Source organism: Pelodiscus sinensis, chromosome 14 (assembly GCF_049634645.1).
Source record: "Pelodiscus sinensis isolate JC-2024 chromosome 14, ASM4963464v1, whole genome shotgun sequence".
NCBI lineage: Eukaryota > Metazoa > Chordata > Testudines > Trionychidae > Pelodiscus > Pelodiscus sinensis.
In genome coordinates, this window is record NC_134724.1 from 5,733,973 (window position 1) to 5,760,019 (window position 26,047).

At 49.9% G+C, this 26,047-nt stretch overlaps 1 protein-coding gene across 4 annotated transcripts in view; it reads left to right on the forward strand.

Moving 5' to 3' along the window:
* Nucleotides 1-26,047, forward strand: part of IGDCC4 (immunoglobulin superfamily DCC subclass member 4) — a 235,593-nt gene that overhangs the window by 66,571 nt on the left and 142,975 nt on the right. For 2 of the 4 annotated variants that reach the window (XM_075896896.1, XM_006129178.4), the window contains exon 2: nt 13,218-13,550. In XM_075896896.1, the coding sequence (XP_075753011.1) occupies nt 13,218-13,550 (333 nt within the window). Of the gene's footprint in view, nt 1-13,217; nt 13,551-26,047 lie in introns of those variants that run through there. The other 2 variants (XM_075896895.1, XM_075896897.1) reach the window with 2 other exon arrangements.

Consider the following 26,047-nt stretch of genomic DNA (forward strand, 5'->3'; position numbering starts at 1 on the left):
TCATTTGATACATTTTCAAACAAGACCTTTTGTGCTTTCTCCCCTGCTAACTTACATGCTTGGGAGAAGTTCCCTGCACACAACTACAGATTTCACTCAGGCCAGGTCTACACTATGGGGTAATGGTGACCTAAGGTGCACAGCTCCAGCTACGTGAATACCATAGCTGGAGTTGACATACCTTCGGGTGAGTTGCCACAGGGTCTCCACCAGGAGTTGATGGGAGAAACCTACCTTTTCTTGTTTTGTTCTTGAGAAGTTATCTTAAGATGTTCTTAATTACTCTCAGGCAGTTTGTGGATAGTGGGTAGCAAGGTCAGAGTATCCCTGTGGTCTAAAAAGCTGTTTTAAATTTAGCACTTCATGGTGCTGTCCCAGAAGTTCTCAGTGCTGGATGTGGAAGTCCATGCAAGTAGAATATTTTATGTCATGCTGGACATTTGCACTTGAAATTATCATGCTGCTAAGAAGAGCCAATTCTAGCAAGCAAGTTCTAAATTCAGAAGTAAATATGATTCATAAGGCCTTATCTTGACTCCTCAGAGGATCACTGCTGCCACGATCAATATTCTGGAGTTTGATTTAGCAAGTCTAGTTAAGACTCACTAAATCGAACTCAGAGGGTGCCCCCAGCAGCGGCTGGTACTTCTGCTCTTCTGAGGAGTAAGGGAAACTCCTGTTGGTCTCCCACTGTGGGAACGCTGCCAAGCTTGGCTTAAGGTAAGCCGACTCTGTAGCTGGGGTTACGTAACTTGAGCTGAGCAGCTGTGTCTAGTGTATACCTGGCCTAAGTGTCGACTCTGCGGTTAAAACATTTGACAGCTGGCATCTAGAGAGACTTTGTGACTATTGAATCATGAGTCCACTTAATTAGAAATAATTCTGGAATAACCATTGTTTGTATATTAAAAGCACATTCTATTAGCTAGTAAATTCTTTTCAGTTTTGATTCATTAGTAAATTAACTCCAGCAGATAGGTAGCTAGGTATGTGGGTTTAAACAGCCATATCTCTTTCCATCGGTACATAATAATAAACAGAAATGGAAAATAGTCGGCAACATTTAAGAATCCTTGATTGCATTTGTTTTTCCTCTGTTGTGATCCTTTTCCTTGAAAGTACTTTCATCTTGTTGTCGGGCACACTAATGTATGATGGAACCAGCCCTCCTGCTACATCTCCAGATGTGGTGAGAGGTTTCTCTTTCAGTCCATTAATGTTTGCATCGTTCTTTGAACATCTAGGACCATATTATGATTATTTTTATCATAGAAGTGCCTAGCACTCAGTCAGGAAACAGAGCCCTATTGTACTTAGCACTGTGCAGATGAACCCCAAGTCCCTGCCCCCTGGAACTCACAATCCAGGGTTTTGATAAAATGCAACAGCAGATGAATGGGGCAGGTGGGAGGATGAGGTGACTATAGAGAGGTGCAGTTACATGGCTATCACAGCAGTCATGTGGAAGTCAATGGAGCTGCATGTCCTTATACCAGTTCTGATTTAGGGGTGTAAAAGCCCGTTTAATTGGTGGTAAACGTAATGTTTATCCAGTTAACCGATTAAAGGGAGAATGGCGGGGAGGGGGAGCCCAGCTAGGCGGGAACAGTCCGCTCCCCAAGGCGGGGACTGCTCCAGCCCAGCCGGAGCTAGGTGATGTTAAATTTATATTAATGGGCTAATCGAATAGTCGATGCAATTTGCATCAACTATTCAATTGGTCGATAAGGGCGCTTCCACCTTTGAAAGTGTAGCAATAGCCCCAGGGTTGTTGCTGCATTTCAAAGGTGAAAGCGGTGGTTCCGTGCTCCCCGTGGCATTTCAAAGTGGCAGCGCCGCATGGATCCCGGGATCCCCAGCTGACCCTGGACTCCATGCGGCGCTGCTGCTTAGAAGCACCCCCTCCTCTTCCTCTTCCCCTTGCTGCCTCTTTCTTATAGAGGCAGAAAAGGGTGGAGGGAGCGATTAGTTGACTAGGGTGTCGACGCTCAGATAAGCATTTGCTTACCGGATAGCTGACTAGTCGACAAGTCGTTCACGTCCCTAGCTGGAGCAGCCCTGCCTGCGCCCCCTCTCCCCCGAGCCCGCTGTGGACAAGGGCTGCTCCTGCCATGAAACATGATGCTTACCTGTTAACCTTTCACATCCCTGGTCTGAATGTGGGTTGTCAAGTGCTATGCGTAGTGCTAAGCAATGGTGAGTTGTCACATGTGTCTGAGCAGAGATTCTTCCTCGTTAGGACTCATCACGGTCAGACACTAACCGGGCTATTAATTCATAGACTGTAAGCAATTTGAGAGAAGGCCTGGACTTTACTTGTCTCCGTGGTGAAGCACATTTTGGATGCCAATGAAACGCAGCTAATGAATTGTAGCTGCTCAGATATGGCCATATGGCTTCTGCCAGCCCTTTCCTTCAGATGCTACAGTTCTTTCCTCTCCACTCCTTTGCTCTGTGTGTCAGCAAGAGCTGTATCTCTAGGCAACTCCATCGAATAACGGCGGAGCTGGGACCGCTTGGAGATGCTGATGGTGTCCTGTCTTTGGCTCTACTACTGACTGGCCTGTTCTGGAGCCAGTGGGACTTTAATGGCAGGACAAGGTCTGCAGGTGTTGCCAGTGCGAAATGTGCCTTTGGCCAGCACCTGTGTGTTCTCTCAGGGCCTGGACATTGGCATGGCGAACAGCGCACATGTGAGGAGGCCCACTGCATATCCATGCTGGTGCGGCAGGTTGGGATTAGAGATGTTAAAAGGTAACTGGTTAACCAGTGAGCATATGCTTTCCAGCTAACTGGAGCCCTCACTCCCTTGCCTGTGGCACAACAAGGCTGGCCAGAGCAGCCCCTGTCACCCACAGCGAGCTGGGGCTGGAGAAGTCCCTGCTGCCCGCGGCATGGTAGGACTAGGCCGAAGCAGTCCACGCCTCCTGCAGCAAGCTGGGGCCGGAGCAGCCCCCACCTTCCGCGGCTGCGGCATGGTGGGCCTGGAACAGCACCTGCTGCCCACAGAAAGCCCAGGCTGGAGCGTCCCTGCTGTCTGCCATCTGTGGTTAACTATTCTGGGTGGTTTTTAACTGAGTTGGGGGGGGCTTTGTCTGCTGGGATGCAGGAGTGTAGACAGCCCATCAGAGCATTTCATAGGACCTGTGGCTTGCTTTGGCACAGTATACTAAGGGCCACTTCATTAGCGTATTGTCATCATGTTTACATCATTTTAGTGTCCTCGGGTTTAATTTATATAAGAAAGTATCAAAAAATACTTAACAACAAATAATCTAGCAGCATCTTAAAGTCTAACAAAACACGTAGATGGTCTCATGAGCTTTAGGGGCACAACCCACTTCTTCCGATGACTGGAGTATTAAACATCCAGATCCAATACTGTGCATGGAGACTATCTAGCTATCTAAATAAGCTGAACATAAAATGTGAATCAATACAAGAGACTGCAAATATTATTAAAATATATGTAGAATCTGGCCTGCACAAGATTGTGCCCAGGTCTGTACGGCCCTTCTTCCTGGGTAATAAGATCGCATTAGCCCAGCGGCGCCCATAGGGGATGGGAAACACGGTTTCCCCGAATTGGACTAGAAGACAGACCCAGCAAATTCTACTAGTTGTGTGTGATATGAGCGCATTAGTTCATCACCAGAGCACAGTGCTGTGAGTGCAGGACAAGAGCCAATATTCTGTTACCAGCGGTGTTCTCTGTACGCTGGGCTGCTGCTGCGATTTGATGCAAGGTGCTTCCCCATGGAACTCAATGGGAAATGGGTGTTTGGCTCCCATTTATGCCTTTGACAATGACCCCCGTAGTGTCTGCAATGCCTGTATTTGCAGGGAGACCAAGAGAGGGAACAAGATGTTTTGCTTGCTCAGCGCTGGGGGAACTAGCTCGTTAACGCCAAACATGCAGGAACTTGTCCAACAGCCACTTATTCTTGTGAAATCCTGACCTCTGGTGTTGCTCGTTCAGGTCAGCGAGGCCTTTGGTGATCTGCTTGAGTGAGTGCTGGCCCCCAGAATGACCTGTGCCTATGGTCACGTTTGAACTCCCCTCCGCCCCCACTTCTTAAGGTGATGGTGCGGGGACGTGCGCCTGCGTGCGTGCCCCGGTCTTACTGGTAATGGTGATGAAAGTGCACGAGGCTAGGGTGAGAAACAGACTTTTCATTTTTGGGGGGATGGTTTCTACTGTTCACCTTCCAGGGTCCACGTCCCCCTTCTGTTTCCCATGCCAGGCATGTCTGAGAGGCGTGTGCATGATTACGTACAGCTGTAACGCTTCTGGGTGCGCTGGAAGGGTGCCGCAGGCATTTCAGTGTAGGGATGTAAAATGTCAATTATTCAGCTAATCGAATAGTTGATGCAGTTTGCTTTGACTTTTCGATTAGTCGATAAGGTGCTTCTGCCTTTGAAGTGTAGCAACACCGCTGACCCCAGGCACCACCTGGCGCTGCTGCTTTGCAACACCGTGTGCAGCCCGGGCTAGCTGCTGATCCTGGGCTGCTCGTGGCATTTCAAAGTGGCAACACTGCATGGAGCCCAGGCTCTGGCCCCAGGCTCCATGTGGCGCTGAGGCTTTGAAGCACTCCCTCCTCTTCCCCTCCCTTGCTGCCTCTTTCTGATAGAGGCAGCAAGTGCAGGAGGAAGCGACTAGTCAACTAGCCTAGCGTTTCTCAAACTGTGGGTTCTGACTCCCTGGGGGGTCGTGAGCAACTTAGAAGGGGGTCGCAAGCAAGTGAGAAGCTGGTTGCAGCAATGGAGAGGGGGGGGTCGCGGTATCACACGTTTGAGAACCCCTGGACTAGCCTGTTGACTATCCGATTAGCGTTTGCTTATCAGATAGCTGACGAGTCGTTCACATCCCTATTTCAGTGTAAAACTTGTCCTTGTGTCGAGGGGCTGAATGGCTCAGAGCATGGGAATTGTAGTCTGAACAGGTTAACGTCTAGGGCGGCGGCTGTTTCGACGAGGAATGTAAAATCTATTCTGTATTTTGATGAGTTTGTTTGTGGCAAATAGTCACACTTCATGATTACCTACAGATATCAAATTTTGCATAAACAATTCTGCCACGTAAGTTAGCTGAATGCACTACTTTTTACACCAGAATATGCTGGGTGAAAAGTTTAAATCAGTGGTTCCCAACCTATGGTCTGTGTCAGTACTGCAGGAGGTTTGTGGAAAGTCCGTGGTGGGCCCAATCCTTACTTTTTCTTTTCTTTTTCTTCCCTTGCTTTTCCTTTCCTCTTCTTTTTTTTCCCCTCCCCTACGGAGGGGGGTCCATGACATTTTAACAGATTGAAAAGGGGTCCTGTGAGGGGTACGATCACCCCCTCCAGAGCGAGAGGGGGGCTCGGTGAACCCCTTTGCCCTCTTTCCGCCAGTATCCCGTCTCGGGCCTCTGCTTGTGAGCCCGGATAATTGGGTGCGATCACCCCCCCCTCCAGGAGGGGAGGGGGGTCAGCGGACCCTGCAGTTATCACCCGTCCCTGAGGGGTGGGGCCGGAGCCCACAGTCCAGCCTCCTCTTGTTTGGCTGTCGCCTGCCCAGGACGGAATGCTCCTCAGGGATGAGGGAGGGGGATCCGGTCCCACCCTCTCTCCGGGTCCCAGCCCGGGGCCCTCAGCGTCAGGGCTTGCTCGCACCCCGACGCGGTAGACGGGGGTCACTCCTGCCGTGACCCGTCTACCCACGGACGCCAAAAGAGCCCCGCCCTGGGCTTCTTCCTCCCTTCCCAGGTACTTTTGCACCGTTGTCCTGTCTCCCGGAGCCTACCCTGGTTCAGGAGTCCGGGTCTGGTGTCGCTCCGGCGATGCCTCATGGGTCCGCTCCCTCCGCCGGGTCCGCTCCCTACCGGGCCGTTCCTTCCGAGGCCGGCGGAGAGGGGTCTAATCCCCGTCGGAGCCGGGGCTGGTCGACTGCAAGCTGCGGTGGCTGTCCCGGGAACCCCTGGGCCGAGGCCGGGCTGACTGCCGGCCTCGGTGTCGTTCGGGGTCCGTCTTGGGGTCGGGGGTTCTCCTCCCTCTTTGGCGGCGAGCCTTTTTAAAATGGCCCGCTGCGCCGGACGCCTCCCGGGGCTCCGCCCCTTCCGGCGGTGTGCCGGCATTCTGAGCAGCCACCTGGCTGCATGGCTCCACCCAGCGCGGCCCCCAGGGAGGGACCAGCAGTTCCCTGCCGGCGCAGCCGCAGGGACTGAGCATGGCCCCGCCGGCTTCCCCCGCTCGTGCCAGGGCTGGTGGGAGGGGCTTGGGCCACGCTGCCGCTTTCCGCAGCCCAGCGGCCCCAGCCGTCGGCCGTGCGGGTCGCTGGCGGCCCGTCACAGGTCCGTATGCTCGAAAAGGTTAGGAACCATGGCTTTAAATCACTGTTTCTCAAACGACGAACCACAGCCAAAGGGAGTTGTGAGGCGCCGGCGCTCCGGAGCCAGTGAGTAAACAAACCAGAATGGCCCAGTAGCAGCGTTCTCAGAGAGGGTCCACGGATCACTTTGAGAAACACGGATTTAAATCATTATTTTTGTTTTTCGTCAGAAAAAAGTCATGACTGTTATGATTAGAGTTCATAAAAATATTTGCTAACGATGGGTCTCACCTTCTAGTTAGTAATAAAACATGGGAAAACAGTATAAATCATAGCCATCAAAAGGCCCAGGATGCAAGGTACTTGTGCACAGCTTGTGAAATATGCTATGGCCACAACTGAGTGGCTTCGGTGGGCGTTGGGGGTGGGCAGCATTTTGTAGAACTTTGGCCCCAAGGAAGCTACAAGAGAAACAGTTTGTTCCTGTCTGATCCACGGACATGTATTTATTGGGATAACAAATGGCTTTACCCTTGTCGAGAGCCCCCACTGGATTTGTATTGCTTGAGTCTCAAATCTCTGTGTCTCATGTTTTCATTCTGTGAGAAAAGACGAGTAGGCACTTTTACTCTGCTAATAACTGGTGCTATACTGAACACACACCCTGCTGACCGTGTTCAAAGACTTCACAGATTTCAGTCCTCCAAACACCGCAGGCAGGACAGGCAGTGAATATTACACGGGAAGTGGTGTTTTAGGGTAATAAGAGAAATGCAGTACTCTGAAAATGCCAGGTGGGGTAGTAGGTTTGATGCAAGGCAGAAGGTAAACTGAGGCACGAGCAGAGCTCTCCTCCAGGTCTGAAGAACTAAAAAATGTATTTTTCAGGCTGGATGCAAATTAGTTTCTTAATCATCAGAACCTTTTAACTCGCTGTTAATTTTCTTCTTGGCTACAAAAAGCCATTGTTTGGATGAAAAGGGGGTGGGAGGAGAAGCCATTATAATCTGTAGGGGTGTGTCTACACTGCACCCAGAGCTCAAAATAAGCTACACAGTCTGAGCTACGCAAATTGTGTAGGTTATTTCAAGTTAATTTCAAAATAGCTTATATTGAAATTTGGCGCTTATTTCAAAATAAATCGCTATTCCGAAATGTCCCTTACTCCTCATGGAATGAGGTTTACAGGGACTTTGGAATAGCAAGCCCATTATATTTTGAAATAACGGGTGCGCTTAAAAGACATGGAATAGCTATTTCAGGATACCTCTGGTATCCGAAAATGGCGCTGCAGTGTAGACGTAGCCTAGGAGAGTAATAGAAGAGAACATCTCTGATTGTGAGTGTGAGCCCATGTCTATACTTACTGGGCTGGAGATTGATCTTCTGGTGTTCGACTTTTTTCTTCACGCAGTGCACAGTCAACTTGTGGAACTCCTTGCCAGAGGAGGTTGTGAAGACCAGGACTTTAACAGGGTTCAAAAAAGAATGAAAGAAATTCATGGAGGATAGGTCCATCAATACTTATTCGCCAGGATGGGTAGGGATGGTTTCCCTAGCCTCTGTTTGTCAAGGGCTGGAAATGGATGGCAGGAGAGAGGCCACTTGATGATTACCTGTTCCGATTCACTCCCTGTGGGGCATCTGGCATTGGCCAGTGTCAGCAGACAGGACACTGGGCTAGATGGACCTTTGGTCTGACCCAGTGTGGCCATTCTTATGTTCTTCTGATTAAGTGGGTCTAGTAAAGACCTGCTAAATCAAACGCTGAGTGTGTCCTTGATTGGCACCAGTACTCCTTGGAGTCGCAAGGAGTAAGGGAAGCTGACAGGAGCATTTGCTCCCATCGACCTCTCATTGTGAGGACGGCTCCAAACTCAGCTTAAGATACGTTGGCTCCAGCTACGTTATTTATCTAGCTGGAGTTGCGTACCTTAAGTCGACCTTCCCCGTCTAGTATAGGCCTGGCCTGAGTTGAGACCGCACATCAGCAGGCCTCTGTGGACACGAATGCCTAGCCCTGAGCTAGCTGCAAGCGGACAGGTTTTCTGCACAGCTGGGGAATCACCAAATTAACGGTTCACTTGTGCAGTGCAAATTCATTCTTTTCAGTTGCACCTGAAGTTCCCACTGCCTGCCTAGAAACAATGCCATTCCCCTGCCTGGGTAATTTTGCGTGTCATTGCCCCTAATTGCATGCTTAAAGTGCGCTCTTTTAAAAGGCAGCCCTTTTATCAGCCGTAGGTAGTAGCAGGTTTAATAGAGTGTTTGAATTCCTATAAAATTAATCTGTAGCTTTCTGTGATAGGGGACGGGCAGAGAGCCATGTGGTTCATATCCAGTGTTGATAAACTCGTTAGAGAGGCAGGAAACATTGTCGATTGGAGCAGTGACAAAATAATTTGGAGGGGAGCCATAAAAAGAGTGGATGTGATGCTTCTAGCAGAGTGGAGATTGAAATTGCTGGTGTGTGGAAGGAGCACTGCCAGCTAACATTGACTTAGTGTCTCTGGAGACCTGTAATAGCAAATGCATTTTATTAATGACCATATTATTTCAGGAAATGCTGAGGCATTGTTGTTAGAGGTGGAACTCTCTTGCAAGTGGAATTGGGTGTGTGGGTTTGGAAACCCTCCTGACCAAGACCTGTTCAAGTTCACTGTCTCCCTGCTGGTAACTGATCAAACATCTCAGTGCGGCAAGCAGGCTGCGATCAGCTTGGTAAGAGGACATGGTGCTGGCTTCTCAGTGTGCAGTTATTCCTTTTGGCCGGCAGTGGAGATACGGCACTTTCAGACGTGCTTGCAGGTAGGGGTGTAAAATCCTGTTTAATTGGCGAACTGGTCACATGTAGTGTTTAACTGGTAAAGGGGCGGTGGAGGGGTGGGGGGTGGGGTTAGCAGGGGCAGGAGGGGGTGAGGCACTGCCGGCTCCTGGCCCCTCGCAGGGTGGCTGCTTCTGGCCCGGTCTGGGGGTGGGCAGCTCTGCACAGGGGCCCAGCGGGGCTGGAGCAGCCCTGTGCCCAAGGGCAGGGGGCTGCTTCTGGGTATCGGAAAACTGTTACCCAGTAAGCATCACATATTAAGAGTGATGCTGATTGGGTAACTGGTTAACTGGTTACCCATTTACATCCCTAATCGCATGAGTCATCAAGGGATTATAGTGCGAAGACAGTGGCACCGATATTTTGATCGTTTTTCTGTTGCTTGTTCACTTCTGACTGTGCAGTTATGTTATGGTAAACTCTAAGCCTTGCATTATTTGTTACTAATTAAAGCAGGAAACAGATATTCCTACTTTTAACTTTTTTCACCCTTCTTGTCCCTTGCTGTGTTTCTCTCTTGATTTGTTGCTAATCAGCCCTTGACCTTGATCTTGTTAATGTTCGATCTCTCTGAATGAATTTTTTGGAAGACAGATTTGGTTCTCAGCTGAGGACTGCACTGCTCATGTCCAGCTGTCCAGATTTGATTTTTCTCCCATCCATGTGATGGAGGGGTGGTTGTTTCATGGTGCCCTGCTCTTCAGTTTTCACCAGTTGACCCACAGCGTTGGAGTTCTGCATGCAAACATGTAAAATGCCCTTTCTGTTAGAAATAGTGACATGCCTGAATCAGATCCCTAGGTCTGACCCCTGGATCTGAACTTCGTGGCAATTTACATCTGGATCCACTTATGGACCTGAACTTCTTTTCTTGTGCTTACTTCGATAGGGGGGGTCTGAAAACCCTCGAAGTTAGGGCTTGGTTTATAAGTGCCTACTCCTGGGGGAATTTTGCGCCAAAAAATTAAGTCCTTTGTCAAAAAGGGATGTAAGTGGCTAGTTGACTAGTCGACTATCCAACAAGCAAAGCTTATCAGATAGTCGAGTAGTGACTCGTTGCTTCCCCCTCTTGCTGCCTCCATTTCCGTGGGGGGAGCAGGGGTGCAGCGGTGAAATAGTGTGAGCGGGGATCGAAGCAGTTCCTGCTTGCACCAGTTCCTACTGCGGCGCTTCAGCCTTTGAAATGTACAAGAGCCCGGCGGGGCTGCAGTGGGAACATGTGGCCACCGGGGACTGCTTTAGTCCCTGCTGGCTCCATGCTCCCTGTGGCGCCCCCCCCCCCCCCCCACATTGCTACCTCTATGAGAGGTAGCAAGAGGCGGGGGGGATTAGGAGCCAGTGCTGGGGGGAGCCGACTTAAAAGCCAGTTCCCTCAGTACCATCTCCAGGGTGCCTCCTGCTCCCCCCTGCTGCCTGTACCGGAGGCATCAGGGTGGAGGGATAGGGGAGGCTGCTGCAATGCAGCCCCTGTCCTCAGGGTCCCAGTGGGGAGCTGGGTCCTCCCGCAGACAGGGGATGCTGATGCCAAGCAGCCCCTGTGTGCAGCAGCAAGGGCCGCTGTGACCAGAGGCTGCTTCAGCACCAGCCCGTGTTTGCAGCAGAAAGGGCTGTCCACCCGGAACAGGGGTTGCTGGACTCAGCACCGAGCTGATCTCTGCCCCTCTGCATTGTAAATATTGTAAGAGCCCGGGGCACTTTTTGCATTGCGGGTGGCGCACTGTTTCAAAATTCTGCATATTGGATTTGTTGGGGTAACACTCCACAGTCAGGCCAGTTTCCCTTATTATGGGGATTTGTTTTAGCAAACATACCTGTCAGCATGTATATCTGTAACAGGACAGACACACAGCAATTCCCCCAGGAGTAGAGAGTTAAAGAACCCCCTATGACAACCCACTTCCTGTTTGTCTGCCTCCCAAAAGCCCAGCAGGGGAGGGGGCAGATACCCATAACACCTGCCCATGAACCCGACATGCCCCCCACATGTTCCCATGTCCCAGCCAATACACCCGAACCCCCTCTAGCCCAAGCCCAGCTATGGGGACCCCCAGCCCGGATATCTGCACCCCAGTTGCCCCCCAGAGCCCAGTCAGGCCCCGCCTGCCAGTCCAGACACCTGTCCCCCTCCTGCCCAGTGATCCAGAAAGAGAAACAGCCTATTGCTGGCTCCCAGACCTGTGTACAGGGATCTGCAGCTGCTAAGAATTCTCTGCTCCCTGCTCCTTCCCCACCTGTAGTGTCTTCTGTGTGCCAGCTGCGTTCTGCTTGGTCCAGGTGCCTCTAGAGGCAGCCAGCTGCACTGCAACCCATTTCTGGTGGCAAGGGAGGGGGGCGGGGATTGGGCACACAAACCATTAATTTCTGCAAAATTCTGCATTGCGCAGACTTCCCCCCCGGAAGTAGACTACCCAAAATAGCCCCGCTCCCTCTGTGGAGCCAGGCTAAGCGGCATGGCTGGGCATTCTCAGCAAAAGACTTTTGACTAAAATTCTCTTCTTTATGGAAAAGTTCTGCAGATCTTAATAAGGCTGAGATCGGTAGGGTTACACTATCTAATTAAAGGAGCTAAGAATATCAAAGACTTTCGATAGGCTTTTAGCCATCCTAGAGAATGCTGTTGCAGGGCTATCCTTCTCGGTTACGTCTTATAAGGCAGTTAAAGTTGCTAGGAAAATCTGATTTTCTTTAATTTTGGAGGACGATAAGAACGGCCACACTGTGTCAGACCAAGGCATATTGAGCCCAGTGCCAATGCCCGGCGCCCCAGAGGGAATGACCAGAACAAATAATAATCAAGAGATCCATCCTCTGTCGCGCATCCGCAACTTCTGCCAGACAGAGGCTCCGGACATCACCCTGCTGATGTGTCTGCCTGACTTTGTGCAGCTCTGGGTGTGACATTTCATGTTAATGTCTTGACTAATTTACATACTTGCAGAGAATTTGTCCATAGCCATACATTTCAGTGTATGTGTAACCGCCTGCAGGCAGCACCGAGCCTGGAGCCTCTGGCTCTCAGCTTAAGCTGTAGAGCTCACTCGTTCTGATCTCTTGCCGTAAGTGGTCCGAGGGCCTCTACATGGGACAGTGAACCACACCGACTAGGGGTATGTCTAGATTACATGCCTCTGTTGGCAGAGTCATGTAATCCAGACATACCCTAGGTGTGTATGTTCCATATGCTCAACACACCCTGCCCTCTAGCTAGGGGTGTCACAGGGTAACGAGAAGCCTGGGTGTATCGGTTACATTCAGGCTCCTGCCTCTTTCCCGGGAAGCGGGTTGCTGCTTCCTGCTGCGGGCTCTGCATTAGAACACGCAGCCTAGGGCAGCAGCCAGCTCCCTGGGAGCGGGGTTGGCAGCTGGCTCCCTGGGAGCAGGCTGGGAGCCAATATGCACTTGGAGCCAGCTTAAAAGCCAGCTCTCGGCACGCACCGGTTCCTGCAGAGATGGCTGCCACCCCTCGCTACGGGTGTGTGCAACTGCTGACATTTTCAACGGTTACCCAGTTACCTGCTTTTGAACATCCCTACCTCTAGCAGGGCAAAGGATTGGACAGGGGGCTGTAAGGAACTGGACAACTGGCTTGAGGAGGCAGATGGGTGTCTGGCAGTATAGGATCGCATGGGGGGATGCTGAAGGGAGTGTGGGGGTGCTGGGGTATTTAGGATCGCTAGATGCTGTGGTGGAGGGATCGCTGGGGTGAGTGGATGGGGTGTCTGGGAGACAGGTGGGAGAGACCGAGGCTGGTGCTTGCTCCCCATTGCCCTGTCTGTCTGATGCCGCTGTCCCTGCCACCTCTGCGGCCTCCTGTTGGCGCCATCGCCACTTGGCTCAGCACAGGTGTAGCAGCCTGGGAGGCAGAGTGGCTGTCTGCAGCACTGGCCCCGTAGCCTGGAGGCCATGCTGCAGGTCCTGTCTGTAGCCCAGTGTCATGGGAGGCAGCTCAGCCGTGCAGGAGAGAAACACCGGAAGGGCTGCCCCCCGGGAGTGACATGTTGGCTGCCAGGCCTCCGTCTGGGCAGACGTTTGTGTTATGTGCGAAAAGTCCCATCCCTCCTGATTGCCCCCCGTCTTTTCCCAGCAGGGAAGCTGTTGCAGGAGTCGTCTCTGGAGCTGAGCTGCAGCGCTGCCTCCGCGAAGGTGACCCTAGAGCCGAGCCAAGCCGTGGTGTTGGACTGTAACCTGGCTCCCGCCGAGCAGCTCATCAATATCACATGGAGGAAGAACGGGCTTCCATTAGTGGAGCAGGAGCACCTTCACATGCTTCCCAATGGCTCGCTCCTCGTCTCGTCCCCGGCTGCTGCTAAGGAGAGCAAATACCCCGAGAGGCCGGGCACGGATGGTAATTACTCCTGCGTCTCCCAGAGCTCCTTAGGTGCCGTGGCCAGTCAAACGGCCGCAGTTCGATTTTCAAGTAAGTATTTTTCTGATCTTGATACTGACTATTCAGCCCCGACTTCAGAGCTGAGAAAGAATCGTCTGGAAAAGTGCGGTGCCTTGAAACGTCGGCAGACCTCAGAGTGGCCTGTAAAATAAGTTACGACAACGTGTTCTTTTTCTCCCTTCCCAGTTACGTTTTAATTTGCTCTGGAACCTTTCCAGATTCCCTTCCTGATACGTCCCTCCTGTTCTCAGAAAGCCTGCCTTTTCCCTTGGGCATCGCCTTGTCAAGTCCTTTTTGTTTCAGGACATTCGGTCTGTATCCAGCATGCCCTATATTTCTGCACTAGGTTCAGTGAGGGCTAGATCGTTAGGTGGCCTAAATCAGTGGGAGTCAAGGGGGTTACACCTGCTTACACCCTCGAGGATCTGCTAGTGTTCCTTCAGCGACAAAAAGCCGTTCCGTCCTGTGGTAAACTGTGTCCTTCCTCTGTTAGTCAGTCTCTTAATTGGTCGTTTATGCTCCAGTGTTATTACAGAAACTGCGGTGCTGGGTTTTGTGAAGATGAATTATTCTGGGGGGCATATATATCTAATTATCCTGGCACATCCGAGCTGTCCTTTGATTAGCTGTTGGTATTAATTAGTGTTACCCCACCCGTGGCAAGAAGAATAGCTTGAAGCGTGACTTACATGGGACCTGAGTAATGAGATCAGAGGTCAAAATATTTTCTTAGCGTGTCACCATTCAGTTATTTCCATTGGGATCTGGTAGATGATTAGCTCTGCTTTATGCTCATCTCATGTGGGGAAGGTGCTGTAGTCTTTTCTCCTTTTCTTTAGTATTCAGATCGCATGTTAGCACAGAGGAGGGATGGCATGGGGCGGGGGGAAAAGGGAAAACAATACTCAAGAACAATGGATGCTGAAATAGACCCTACTGAGGAACAAGGGGAAAGAAATAATAAGATTGGTGCGTGTCTTTGAATAATGCAAAGGCATCACACATTCTGACTTCTCCTTAAGCTAAAAATTCCATGCCCTCATTGCAGGCCATCTGCTGTGCCATGGTAGGTCCCGTCTCCCTGGGCCATATATAGAGATTTGGGCGCCTGCTACAGCCTTGGTTAAAAAAGCAGAGGCCCTGTTGCACAAACAGTAGAAAACGCCGTATTTAAGATCCAGAAGTCCTTGCTTTGTTCCCCACTTGGGAGAGCAACCCACACAGGTGTGTCGTATTACACAGAACCAGTTCATCTGTTAACTTTTTCTTATTCCATGTTTTCTGTCCTTGATGGTGATGTTATTTTTTTAAAGCTACTGATAGATACATCAGCATAGTCCCCTTGGAGTGTGCCACAGGGTCATTTGTGGAGACTGAAGCACTTTTGGCTCATATAACAGCCCCTCCCCCGCACACACTTTACAAAGCTGTGTTGACTCTTCCCTAGAAAACGGTTCATCTACATGTCTAATAATTCTCTCCTTTTTTTTTTTTTGCTATTAGTTTTAGTGTCTTGAGCTAGCTGCGCTTCTAATTCTCTTGGGGTGTGTCTAATTAAACGGGACTGTCTGGCCCCTTCTCCTAACACCGATTTAAGGAACCAGGTGGACATGATCAGCTCCCAAAAGATGCTGAGATACAGCCACGTAAAGAGCAGCAGGTGAAGAGGTGCATGATGAACGTCAGGGTTGGATTTGGTCTATATTTAAAGCAGGGCCTCCATCAACAGAGCTGTGTGAAAGATATACTACAGGGCTAGAGAACTTCCGGGCGGTGGATACACATGGTGCGTGTCTGTGTTTCCAGAGATTGAATTGAATTGGAGATCACCTGAGCTAAAAGCACATGTGTCTACTGCTTGAGCTAAAGAGCCATGCTCTCTAGTTGGGAGATGCAGCCGTGGTATGCTCCGTGAATAGGTCTGAGAGAGGGCACGTTGTACACTGTCTCTGTGTGGGCTGAGAGGAAGGCACGGGTGAGCTAAAGTGAGGTGAAGATCCTAAGACCCAAGGGCTGCATGCGGCCCCCTGGCTTGCACATCACTGAGGGTTTTTTGTTTTGTTTTGTTTTGTTGCTTCTCACTTGTGTCTGGCCTCTGGCTGATTTTTCTGGGCTCCTGGCCTAAAAAAGTTTCCCCACCGCTAAACTAAAGACTAATGAATGGATATGAAACAGAAAGATAAACCACAATGGGATGGAGCCTCTCAAGACAAGAGGGAAGAACAATTCTGTGAGATCCTGGCATAGCTGGTAGCTACAAAATTTCAGAGAGCTAAAGATTCGGCAGCACCATTTCATTGCCAGGAGCCAGATTATGCACTGGGGTCCCACCTGAAGAATGGATACTTGCCCTACCGACCTCTCCTTTCTCCCCAGAAAGAGCGTTGGCTGCTTCGGTTCTGCTCAGACCTGGAGGATTACGCTCTCTAGGCAGGGCCAGTGCACACGCATGCCATGTCCACCCCTCAGAGAGCCAGGGGATGCAGTGGGGACTGTATTCACCCTTGTAGTCCCTGTATTCACTCTGTTTTGTATTCACTCTGTTTGCTCTGTTGTGTTGTATGTGATTGTGCTGTGCTGTGCTGTAGTAACTGTGTGTGTGTGTCTGTGTGTGTGTCTGTGTGTGTGTGCGTGCCTGCCTGCCTCAGTTTCCATGGGCACTCCAACACTATCTGGATGAGGAGGGGAATGCTGAGCAGGACTCACTGTGGAAGTATGTTCAGTCTCTCACGTCCTCAGGACCAGGTGACAGCAGATAACACCTTGGGGCCAGGAAACTGGACAGAGGAGTGGGAGGGGCTGCCTAGAGGGCTGAGACCAGTTGCTGGGTGTGAGAGTTCAGTTTTTTGGCTGGCTTAGGGAGAAGGGAGTCTAGCTGGCGTGGGGGGCCGGGCAAGGGCCCAGAGCCCTGGCTCTGGCCCCCCTATCCCCAAGATGGATCGTACTGACTGCTCCTGGTACCTGTAACAACAAGTCTGGCTACTCTCTGTTCTACCTGCTGTCTGAGAGTCACATTTGGCTGCGGATGGGGGTGACTCCCATCATACTCCGTGACTCCCCTACACCCCAGTGACTCCCCCATACTCCGTGACAGATGCATGTTGGGAAAGGCCTTTAACGGCAGGGAGCGGGAAGCTGCTTCAGTCAAAAGAGGCTTCTGATGACAAGCAAGATCTTGCACCATGAGTGATTTCATTGTATGACAGAGTTAATACGTAGAAAGGCCTGACCGATAACGTGCTGCGTGGATGGCTGGCTTTCATTTTTTGTCTTTGTTTGTTTTGTGGTACCTTATCTAACGGTTACCTCTTCCACACAGTAAATGAGACATGCTTTGGTAAATAATGGAGAGACGCTAAGTGGCACTTTTGCAAAATGTACAATAAAAATCAATGCCTCTGCCCTGGCTGGGGAGTTTGTTGTAAATTACAGAGCTAACGTTTAAAGAGCAAATAATTTTAAGGACATTGGCAGCTTGAAAATCACGCTTTTCTCCAAATGGTTGAGCTATTGTGGGTTGTAAACTTAGAGAACAATATTTGTGCCTTTCTCTTGAGTAGCTACTCTCCCCTGTAATTTGTTTTGAACTTTCTCACATACGTCTTCTTCGTAGTATATGTGCAACATGCTTTAGGAGGCACGTGACCGGGATTCATCACCGAATTTGGTCCACTGGTTGGATCATTAGCTTCCCTGGCCCGGGCCAGGTACTGACATGGGACATGACATGAATGTTGATCCTTGCCCCCTATCCATTGTAAAAATTGATAGAAAACATAAGAAATAGACATGGTGACACCACAAAGCCCAGCAAGGGGATTCAGGGCGGGAAACACTATCTGCTCTTAAAATGACTTGATTTCAGATTAATAATATTCCTTTGATGTGAGTGTTTGCCTGTTCATTATTATTATTTGTATTTTGGACCACAGTCCCTTTGAGCTACATGTTATACAAACACATAGATAACTTTAAAAAATGTATACCACAAATGACAGAAAACATGTGGTAAGAAATCTTAATGGTTTAATTAACTATATGTAACTGTGTGACATACCTGTGTGGGTTGTCGGCCCAAGTGGGGATCAAGTCAAGGACTTCTGAGTCTTAAATATTGTGTTTTCTACAGTCAGCGATGGAAAGGCCCTGGCTCTTTTAATCAAGACTGTGGCAGGCTCCTTGAGCTCTCAGTGGAAGGCTGCAGCGTGTCACTAGGGATGTAAGTGACTAATCGACTCTCTGATCAGCAAAAGCTTATTGGACTGACGACACACTAGTCGACGAGTCACTTTCTCCCCCCCTTGCTGCAGGCTACCTTGCAGCTCCCTGGGTGGGGGCAGGGGTGCAGTGGTGGCGTTACACCTTCGAAATGTACAAGAGTCCCCTCTGGGACTCTTGTATATTTCAAAACGGCAGCGCCACATGGAGCCTGGAGCCAGCGGGGACTTAAAGTTCCCACTGGCCCCAGGTTCCATACCGCATTTCAATCTTGTACATTTCAAAGGCGGAACACCTTTGAAATGTAGCAACAGTTCTTGCTACGTTTCAAAGTGGAAGCGCCCTTATTGACTAATTGAATAGTCGATGGACATTCCATCGACTGTTTGATTAGCTGCTTAATCTAATTTTAACATCCCTACGTGTCTCACAGAGTAAGCCTTGGTTACATGGGTAAAACTGAAAGGACCCTCTCTAGATGATGCAGTAGATGGATTGATTGACTGAGAGTATTGGATTCTTATAGGGAGGTAGTTCACCGGGGTTGTTGCCTTGCAAGATGTGGGCCGATGCACTAACGGGCTTACTCGTGAACTGTAAAAAGGAAACAAAATAGTAGAAATGTCGAGTGCTGTGGGTTGTAATCAAACTTTTGGTGAATAGGCTTGTATGGGAGGGGTGTGTTTCCCTTTAAAAAGCGAGGCCTTCATTAAGTCAGTGTGTGCAAAAAGCCATCAAAAAGGAGAAAGGGAGGGGGTTGTTCTAAATGGCATGTTAGACGAATTAGTGAGACCTGACCTTACCAGGAGTCCTGGCAGGTGAAATTAGCCCGTACGTTTTGTAAAACGAGTTCTTAGGGAAGCCATCAGTAATCTCATTCAGCGAAACAGAAAATGTGACAAAGGAAAATGCCGAGGCGTCCCAAAGTGCTCAGATATGCTGGAGGTGAGCGCAGAATGGCTAGACAGACAGATGGGCGTGCTGAGACAGTAGGTCCTCCAGGACTCAACATTGGACAGGTATGTTTCCATGTCTCTCTCACAAAAAGCCAGCAAAAAACTTTTCATTGTATTTGTAAGGTATGAAAACATTTTTATTACTCAAGTATCAGAGGGGTGGCCGTGTTAGTCTGAATTTGCAAAAGCAACAAGGAGTCCTGTGGCACCTTATAGACTAACAGATATATTGGAGCATAAGCTTTCGTGGGCAAAGACCCACTTCGTCAGATGCATGTAGCGGAAATTCCAGAGGCAGGTATAAATATACAGGCATAAGAAAAGAGTACCAATCAAGAGTAAGGCTAGAGATAACGAGGTCAATTCAGTCAGGGAGGATGAGGCCCACTTCTAGTAGCTGATGTGGAGGTGTGAACACCAAGAGAGGAGAAACTGCTTTTGTAGTTGGCTAGCCATTCACAGTCTTTGTTTAATCCTAAACTGATGGTGTCAGATTTGCAGATGAACTGTAGCTCAGCAGTTTCTCTTTGAAGTCTGGTCTTGACTTTTTTGTTGCAGGATGGCTACTTTTAAATCTGCTATTGTGTGTCCAGGGAGATTGAAGTGTTCTCCTATAGGTTTTTATATATTACCATTCCTGATATCTGATTTGTGTCCATTTATTCTTTTACGTAGGGACTGTCCAGTTTGGCTGATGTATATAGCAGAGGGTATGTCTACACTACCCTCATAGTTCGAACTAGGAGGGTAATGTAGGCATACCGCACTTGCAAATGAAGCCCGGGATTTGAATTTCCCGGGCTTCATTTGCATAAGCAGGGCGCTGCCATTTTTAAAACCCCGCTCGTTCGAACCCTGTGCAGCGCGGCTACACGGGGCTCGAACTAGGTAGTTCGGACTAGGCTTCCTCATTCCTTGTGGAATGAGGAGTAACGGTAGTTCGAACTAGGAAGCCTAGTTCGAACTACCTAGTTCGTGCCCCGTGTAGCCGCGCTGCACGGGGTTCGAACCAGCAGGGTTTTAAAAATGGCGTCTCCCCGCTTATGCAAATGAAGCCTGGGAAATTCAAATCCCGGGCTTCATTTGCAAGTGCGGTATGCCTACATTACCCTCCTAGTTCGAACTATGAGGGTAGTGTAGACATACCCTCTGCTATATACATCAGCCAAACTGGACAGTCCCTACGTAAAAGAATAAATGGACACAAATCAGATATCAGGAATGGTAATATATAAAAACCTGTAGGAGAACACTTCAATCTCCCTGGACACACAATAGCAGATTTAAAGGTAGCCATCCTGCAACAAAAAAAGTCAAGAACAGACTTCAAAGAGAAACTGCTGAGCTACAGTTCATCTGCAAATCTGACACCATCAGTTTAGGATTAAACAAAGACTGTGAATGGCTAGCCAACTACAAAAGCAGTTTCTCCTCTCTTGGTGTTCACATCTCCACATCAGCTGCTAGAAGTGGGCTTCATCTGCCGTGACTGAATTGACCTCGTTATCTCTAGTCTTACTCTTGATTGGTACTCTTTTCTTATGCCTGTATATTTATACCTGCCTCTGGAATTTCCACTACATGCATCTGACGAAGTGGGTCTTTGCCCACGAAAGCTTATGCTCCAATATATCTGTTAGTCTATAAGGTGCCACAGGACTCCTCGTCGCATTTTTATTACTGTGAGATTTCTTCATATAATTTAACAAAACCTAAATACTGAAAACAGTTCTATTAATATTGGATTTTGAAAAATAATTGAATGAAATCTAAATAGTGAGTGGTGTCCCTTTAATTATAATTGCCTTAGAAGGCCACCAGGGACTGTAATTAGAAACAGTTACTTTTACACTAGTCATATCAAGGTTACTCTGAAATTATAATTGCACAATAACTTGTTGTTGGTAATAAAATACTGTAAATGTATCACTGTTCTTGGTAATGGATAACCCTCAAGGAAGGATTTACTGCAACATATTACTTATAAAGTTCCAAAGCAGCTACAAACTATGTTTTCTTATTTCTGTCAGTCCTGTATATTTGCTCCTTAACCACAACTTGGGTATTGTGGTTAGTAGTGCCAGTCTGAGCAGAACTGGTCAGGCTGGCCAAGTGACTTGCATGGAATGTTTCTACAAAAATAAATCTAGGGGCTGCTGGGAAAACTGGTGGTTCGTATGGAGTTTATAATGATAGCCTATTGCAGATTCCCAGATGGGCGGTGGAGATAGAATAAACTACCTTTAAAAAGCAACTTAAATTTGATCTGTGTGGTGCTTTTCTGGAGAACACTGGCGGCCATGACCGGGTTCTGATCACAAACGCACGGTAATTTTCTCAAGCACGCCTTTTGGTTTGGAGATGGAGATTCTAGAAGGAGACGGTGTTGACAATTCCAGCAACGATGAGAGCAGGCAGGCAGAGAGGGAGTGTGGGTTTTTAAAAAGGCAGTCCCTAGCCCGTGGCATGCTTTGCAAACCAGATTGGAGGGGGCCTTTCTAGAAAAGGTCTTTCAGATTAGCCATTGAAACACTCGGAGCTTACTGCGCATCCTTGTCTGCCCAACTGGAAGCTGCAATTAGGCTGCAGGTGCTCAGTCCATCTTCATCCAGGGGGAGCTACAGCAGCCCAGAATTGTAGCAGCATGATGGGCCCAGTCCTACTCGGTTACTAATGCATGTTGCTTCTCTTGCATTACTTGGGAGGATCAGGCCGGTGTGGAGTGCAAAGGGACCCAAGAGCTCCTGCCATTGGATTTTCCGTGGGAGCCCCAACGAAAAGTTAAACCAAGAGGCACAGCCTCACCCAGTATACATTGCCACACTCCTGTTGAAGTCACTGGAACAGTGGCAGCGGATGCCAGCAAGGGATCTGCCCCCAGACGAATTGGTTAAAGATGTTAATGAAGCAGTTCTCATGAGGCAGCAGTCCAGGGAATTTGGTGGGCCACTTCAGGGTTAGAAAAGGGCTCTGAATGGGCCAGGACCTGATAGATCTGATACAGGCACAGGTTGGTTAGTTTGGAGGTGGAGTTACTGTTCGGGAACCGGCGGCTTCTCTTCATGTAGGTGGGGAGCTCTTCTTTGGCAGTGGTGCCTTATGTTTGTGAAAGCTAAGCTCCGCCCCCGGCCCTGAGCAAGGTGGGGGGTGGAGCTCTGCTCTGGGTCCCCAGAAGTAGTGGGGCTTTGGGCAGAAAGGGCGGGGCTGAGAGCTAGCCCCCATCCCCGGCTCTTAGGGTACGTCTAGACTACAGGCTTTTGTCGACAGAAGTTTTGTCGACAGATACTGTCGACAAAGCTTCTGTTGACAAAGAGCGTCTAGACTACATCCAGTTCTGTCGACAGAGCAAGACGCTTTGTCGACATGACCGTGTAGATGCAATAATGCCTTCTGTCGACAGAACTCTATCGACAAAAGGCATTATTCCTCGTAGAATGAGGTTTACCGCCGTTGACAAAACTGCTGAGTTCTGTTGACATTATGTCGACAGAACTCAGTGGCAGTGTAGATGCAGGTATAGTTTTGTTGACAAAAGTCCACTTCTGTTGACAAAACCCTGTAGTCTAGACACGCCCTTAGTGCCACCCAGACCTGTGGCGATTGAAAGGGCCCCGGGCTCAGGGCAGCTATCCCCTTTACTCCTCCCTGTCAGCAACCCTGGCTTTCCCTTTGCTCCATTAAGTAGCAGCAGGGCAGGGGTTTAATGTTTGGCAGAGAAAGAGATGTGAGCAGTGTCCCAGCTGGCAATAAAGCAAGAACAGACGGCTCTTGTTCTCAGGTGTCTGGTGTAGTGTTCTACGGCACCCCGGGAAGTGGCTGAGAGAGGTAAAATGGGTTTTGGTCCCAAGCTTTACGTTCCTTTAGTACAACAGCTCTGATTGCGGGTGCCAAAGAAAACCAGGTGGTGCCTTTATTCGCCAGGCTGCTGCACAAGGCAATGCCAATGAATCCAGCCCAACACAGCAGGAGCAGTCGGGAGGAGATAGAAATGCACCCTCCGCCTTCCAGGGTAAGCATCAAATCTTCCGTTTGCCATCACCATTGAAAATGAGGGCAAGACACAGCCCGCCAAGCCTTTTAATCAGCCCTGCACCAGAGCAATCCCAGGCCACGTAAAGCGGCTGGCTGCTCCATGTGGCTCTCTGTGCCGATTGGGAGTGGGGGAAGCTTCATGCGCTGCTCCACCCCCAGTTCAGTCTCTCAGCTCCTATTGGTCAGAAACTGGCCAGTGGGAGCTGCAAGACTGTTCTGGGGGTGGGGACACTGTTCTGGCCAATAGGAGCTTGAGAGATTGTGCTGGGGGGTGAAGGCAGAGTGGAAGGCCCCATCCCCACCCTCCCCCACAGTGCAGCGAGCCACACGGGAACTTGCCTGAGGGTGCTGCAGGGCTGCCGGCTGAGAACTGCCTCGGTAAGCATCTCCCAGCCAGAGCCTGCCTCTGGCACCCCAGCGTCTCCCTCCCTCCAACTCTCTGACCCAGGTCACCACCTCCACGTGCCCCAAGTCAAAAACCAAAATTCGCTGCATCCCCTCCCACAACTCGCTCCTAGACCGTTCACCCCCTCCTAAACAACTCTCCCAGGCCAGAACCCTCTCCGGCACCCAAACCCTCTCCCCGACCCTGCACCCCAATATCCTGCCCCAGGTCACAACAACCCCCTCCTTCACCCAAACACCCTCTCAGACCCCAGACCCTCCCCTGCACCCTAATCCCCTTCCCTAGGTTACAACAACTCCCTCCTTCACTCAAACACCCTCTCAGACCCCACACCCTCCCCTGCACCCTAATCCCCTGCCCCAGGTCACAGCAACGCCCTCCTTCACCCAAACACCCTCTCAGACCCCACACCCTCCCCTGCACCCTAATCCCCTGCCCCAGGTCACAGCAACGCCCTCCTTCACCCAAACACCCTCTCAGACCCCAGACCCTCCCCTGCACCCTAATCCCCTTCCCTAGGTTACAACAACTCCCTCCTTCACTCAAACACCCTCTCAGACCCCACACCCTCCCCTGCACCCTAATCCCCTGCCCCAGGTCACAACAACTCCCTCCTTCACCCAAACACCCTCTCAGACCCCACACCCTCCCCTGTACCCATATGCCCTGCCTCAAACTCCCTTCTGCATCCAGCTTCCATCCCAGACCCTGCACCCTTCTCCATAGAAAAGTGCGGCCCTCGTCCACTTATCAACATTTTGGAGTGGGCCCCCCCTCAACAATTATTGCCCACCCCTGTCGTAGATGGAAGTGGCAGTAGAGGCCTCACACTTGAGTGCTCAGTTGGAACTTTCCCGAGGAGAGGCACAACCGAGACAGGGCAGGGATGAGCCCCTCAGGCCTTCCTGCCCAATCCCCTTCTGAGCCACCTTGGCCCCAGAGCCAGGATTTAGGGCTGCAGGCTGAAAATTGTCCTTTGGAAGCTTTTTTCAGTGTGTCCTGAGAAGTGTCTGCTTTCTAGGGATGTGATATTGTACACAGTTAACTGTCACAGCACCTCCCCCCACCCCCCCGGTACTCAAGGGGAACCAGCTTTTCCTGCCCCCACCCCCTACGCTGCTGCCTCTGATACAGAGGCAGCAGGGCATGCGGGGGTACGGCAGGCTCACCGGCTCCCTGGGAACCACCTCTGCCCGTGAGTGAACCAGTAACCGCTGTCAATTTCAGCAGTTACATGTTCACCCTAATAAACACCTTTTAACGTCTCTATTGCTTTCTGCAGAAGAGTTCAAGGTTTTGACAAAAAATGATCTTTTTTGCATGGGGGGGGGGGAAGAACCCGGCTTTCCATTTGTCCCATTCTGTCTTTTTTTCTTTTACTGACCTTTCTGTAAAAAGTAAAAAATCAAATCACATAAAATCTGCCCTGTGTTGAGTGAGGACAATAAACACTCAGCCCCTCCAGCTGTCACCAACCTCAGAGATATGTGTCCCCCTTCGGAGGGACGGCTTCCAGTGCAGGACAGGCTAGAATTGTAGGGGATGGGCATGCATCCAGAATATCTGAATCGTGCGTTTCCAAACCTTCCTTTCTTTTCACATTCAGAGTAATCCCTGGGACTGGATTGAATTGGAACAGGTGTGTTGGTCTTGTTTTTAAAGGGCGTCTTTGAGCAGTGGGGGTCACAACCCTGTTGTTGGTCCAGAGGCAGCATTCTCCACTCTCCTTGGGGGAGTGCTGATGCCTAGAACTCAGCTGCTGTGTCATTGGAAGTGCTCAGAGCCCAGTAGCCCCCGGGCAGGGGAACTGTGCAGTGAAGACATATCAGGAGAGAGAGCATGGGCGGGACCTAGAGAGGTCAGGGAAAGAAATAAGAGGTTGCATTCTGCCGTAAGGGTCCATGCCTGCAACTGAGCATCACGGGTGCTACTGAAGGCAGAATTTGTCCCAGTGTCTTTTCATGCAACAGCCAGGAGGAGGAGTGGTCACGTGTGTCTGACGGCCCCTCTCTTGTGCTCCAGGGGAAAAGTTCTAGACAGTGAGGAGCAGTAAAAAGCGGGAGCAGCTGTCTGTTGCAAGGATTCTGCATCTTCTGTGCCGTTTCGCAAGGTGACTATCCATTTATAAAAGGAAGCAGAGATGAAAGGAAGGGCTCTCCAGTTCTGGCTGGTATTAATTTTAGGCCCAGAAAGATATCTCTTAGGATCTGAGGAATTGCAATAATAAAACAAAGTAATATCCTAGATTAAAGACCCTTGCATTTGGAAATTGCCCCCAGAGCTTTTAAGAATGTGAGAGCCAATAAATAACCAGTCCTTGACTTAAAAACGAAGCTAGGAGAGGAAATAATGGGAATACGGTAATATTTTTCTGTGCTAGAATGCCGCTCACCCTGCAATCTTAGTGTCTGCTAATGAACGCGAGGCAGGTAAGTAATATTATTATCCTTGTTTGCCACTGGGGAAATTGAGTTACAGATTGGTTTGCATTTACACAGCATCTGCAGTAGGATCAGGGATGGGACCCAGGTGTCCTGACGTCCAGACGAGGGATGTGAATATTTAACTGAAGCTGCCTCTGTCCGCAGTGGACCCCTCTTCCCTCCACTGACAGGGGCTGCTCTGGCATCCAGAGCAGTTTCTAAGTTCATGATGGGCCTGGCGCCCCACAGGCAGGGGCTGCTCCGGCCCCTCTGCCCACCTCCTTTAATCGGTTAAACATTACGTTTAACTGGTTAACCAATTAAATGGGATTTTACATCCCTAATCCAGGCCTGTGCTTGATCCACTGGAAGACAATTACTCTGAGAGAAGGACAGATAGTCCCGTAGCCTGTCAAACATGTGTTTAGCTGTGTGCTGTGTGAGCTGTGCCTCTGAAGCCAGTGCTACTCACAGTGTGCAACATCTTTGCCA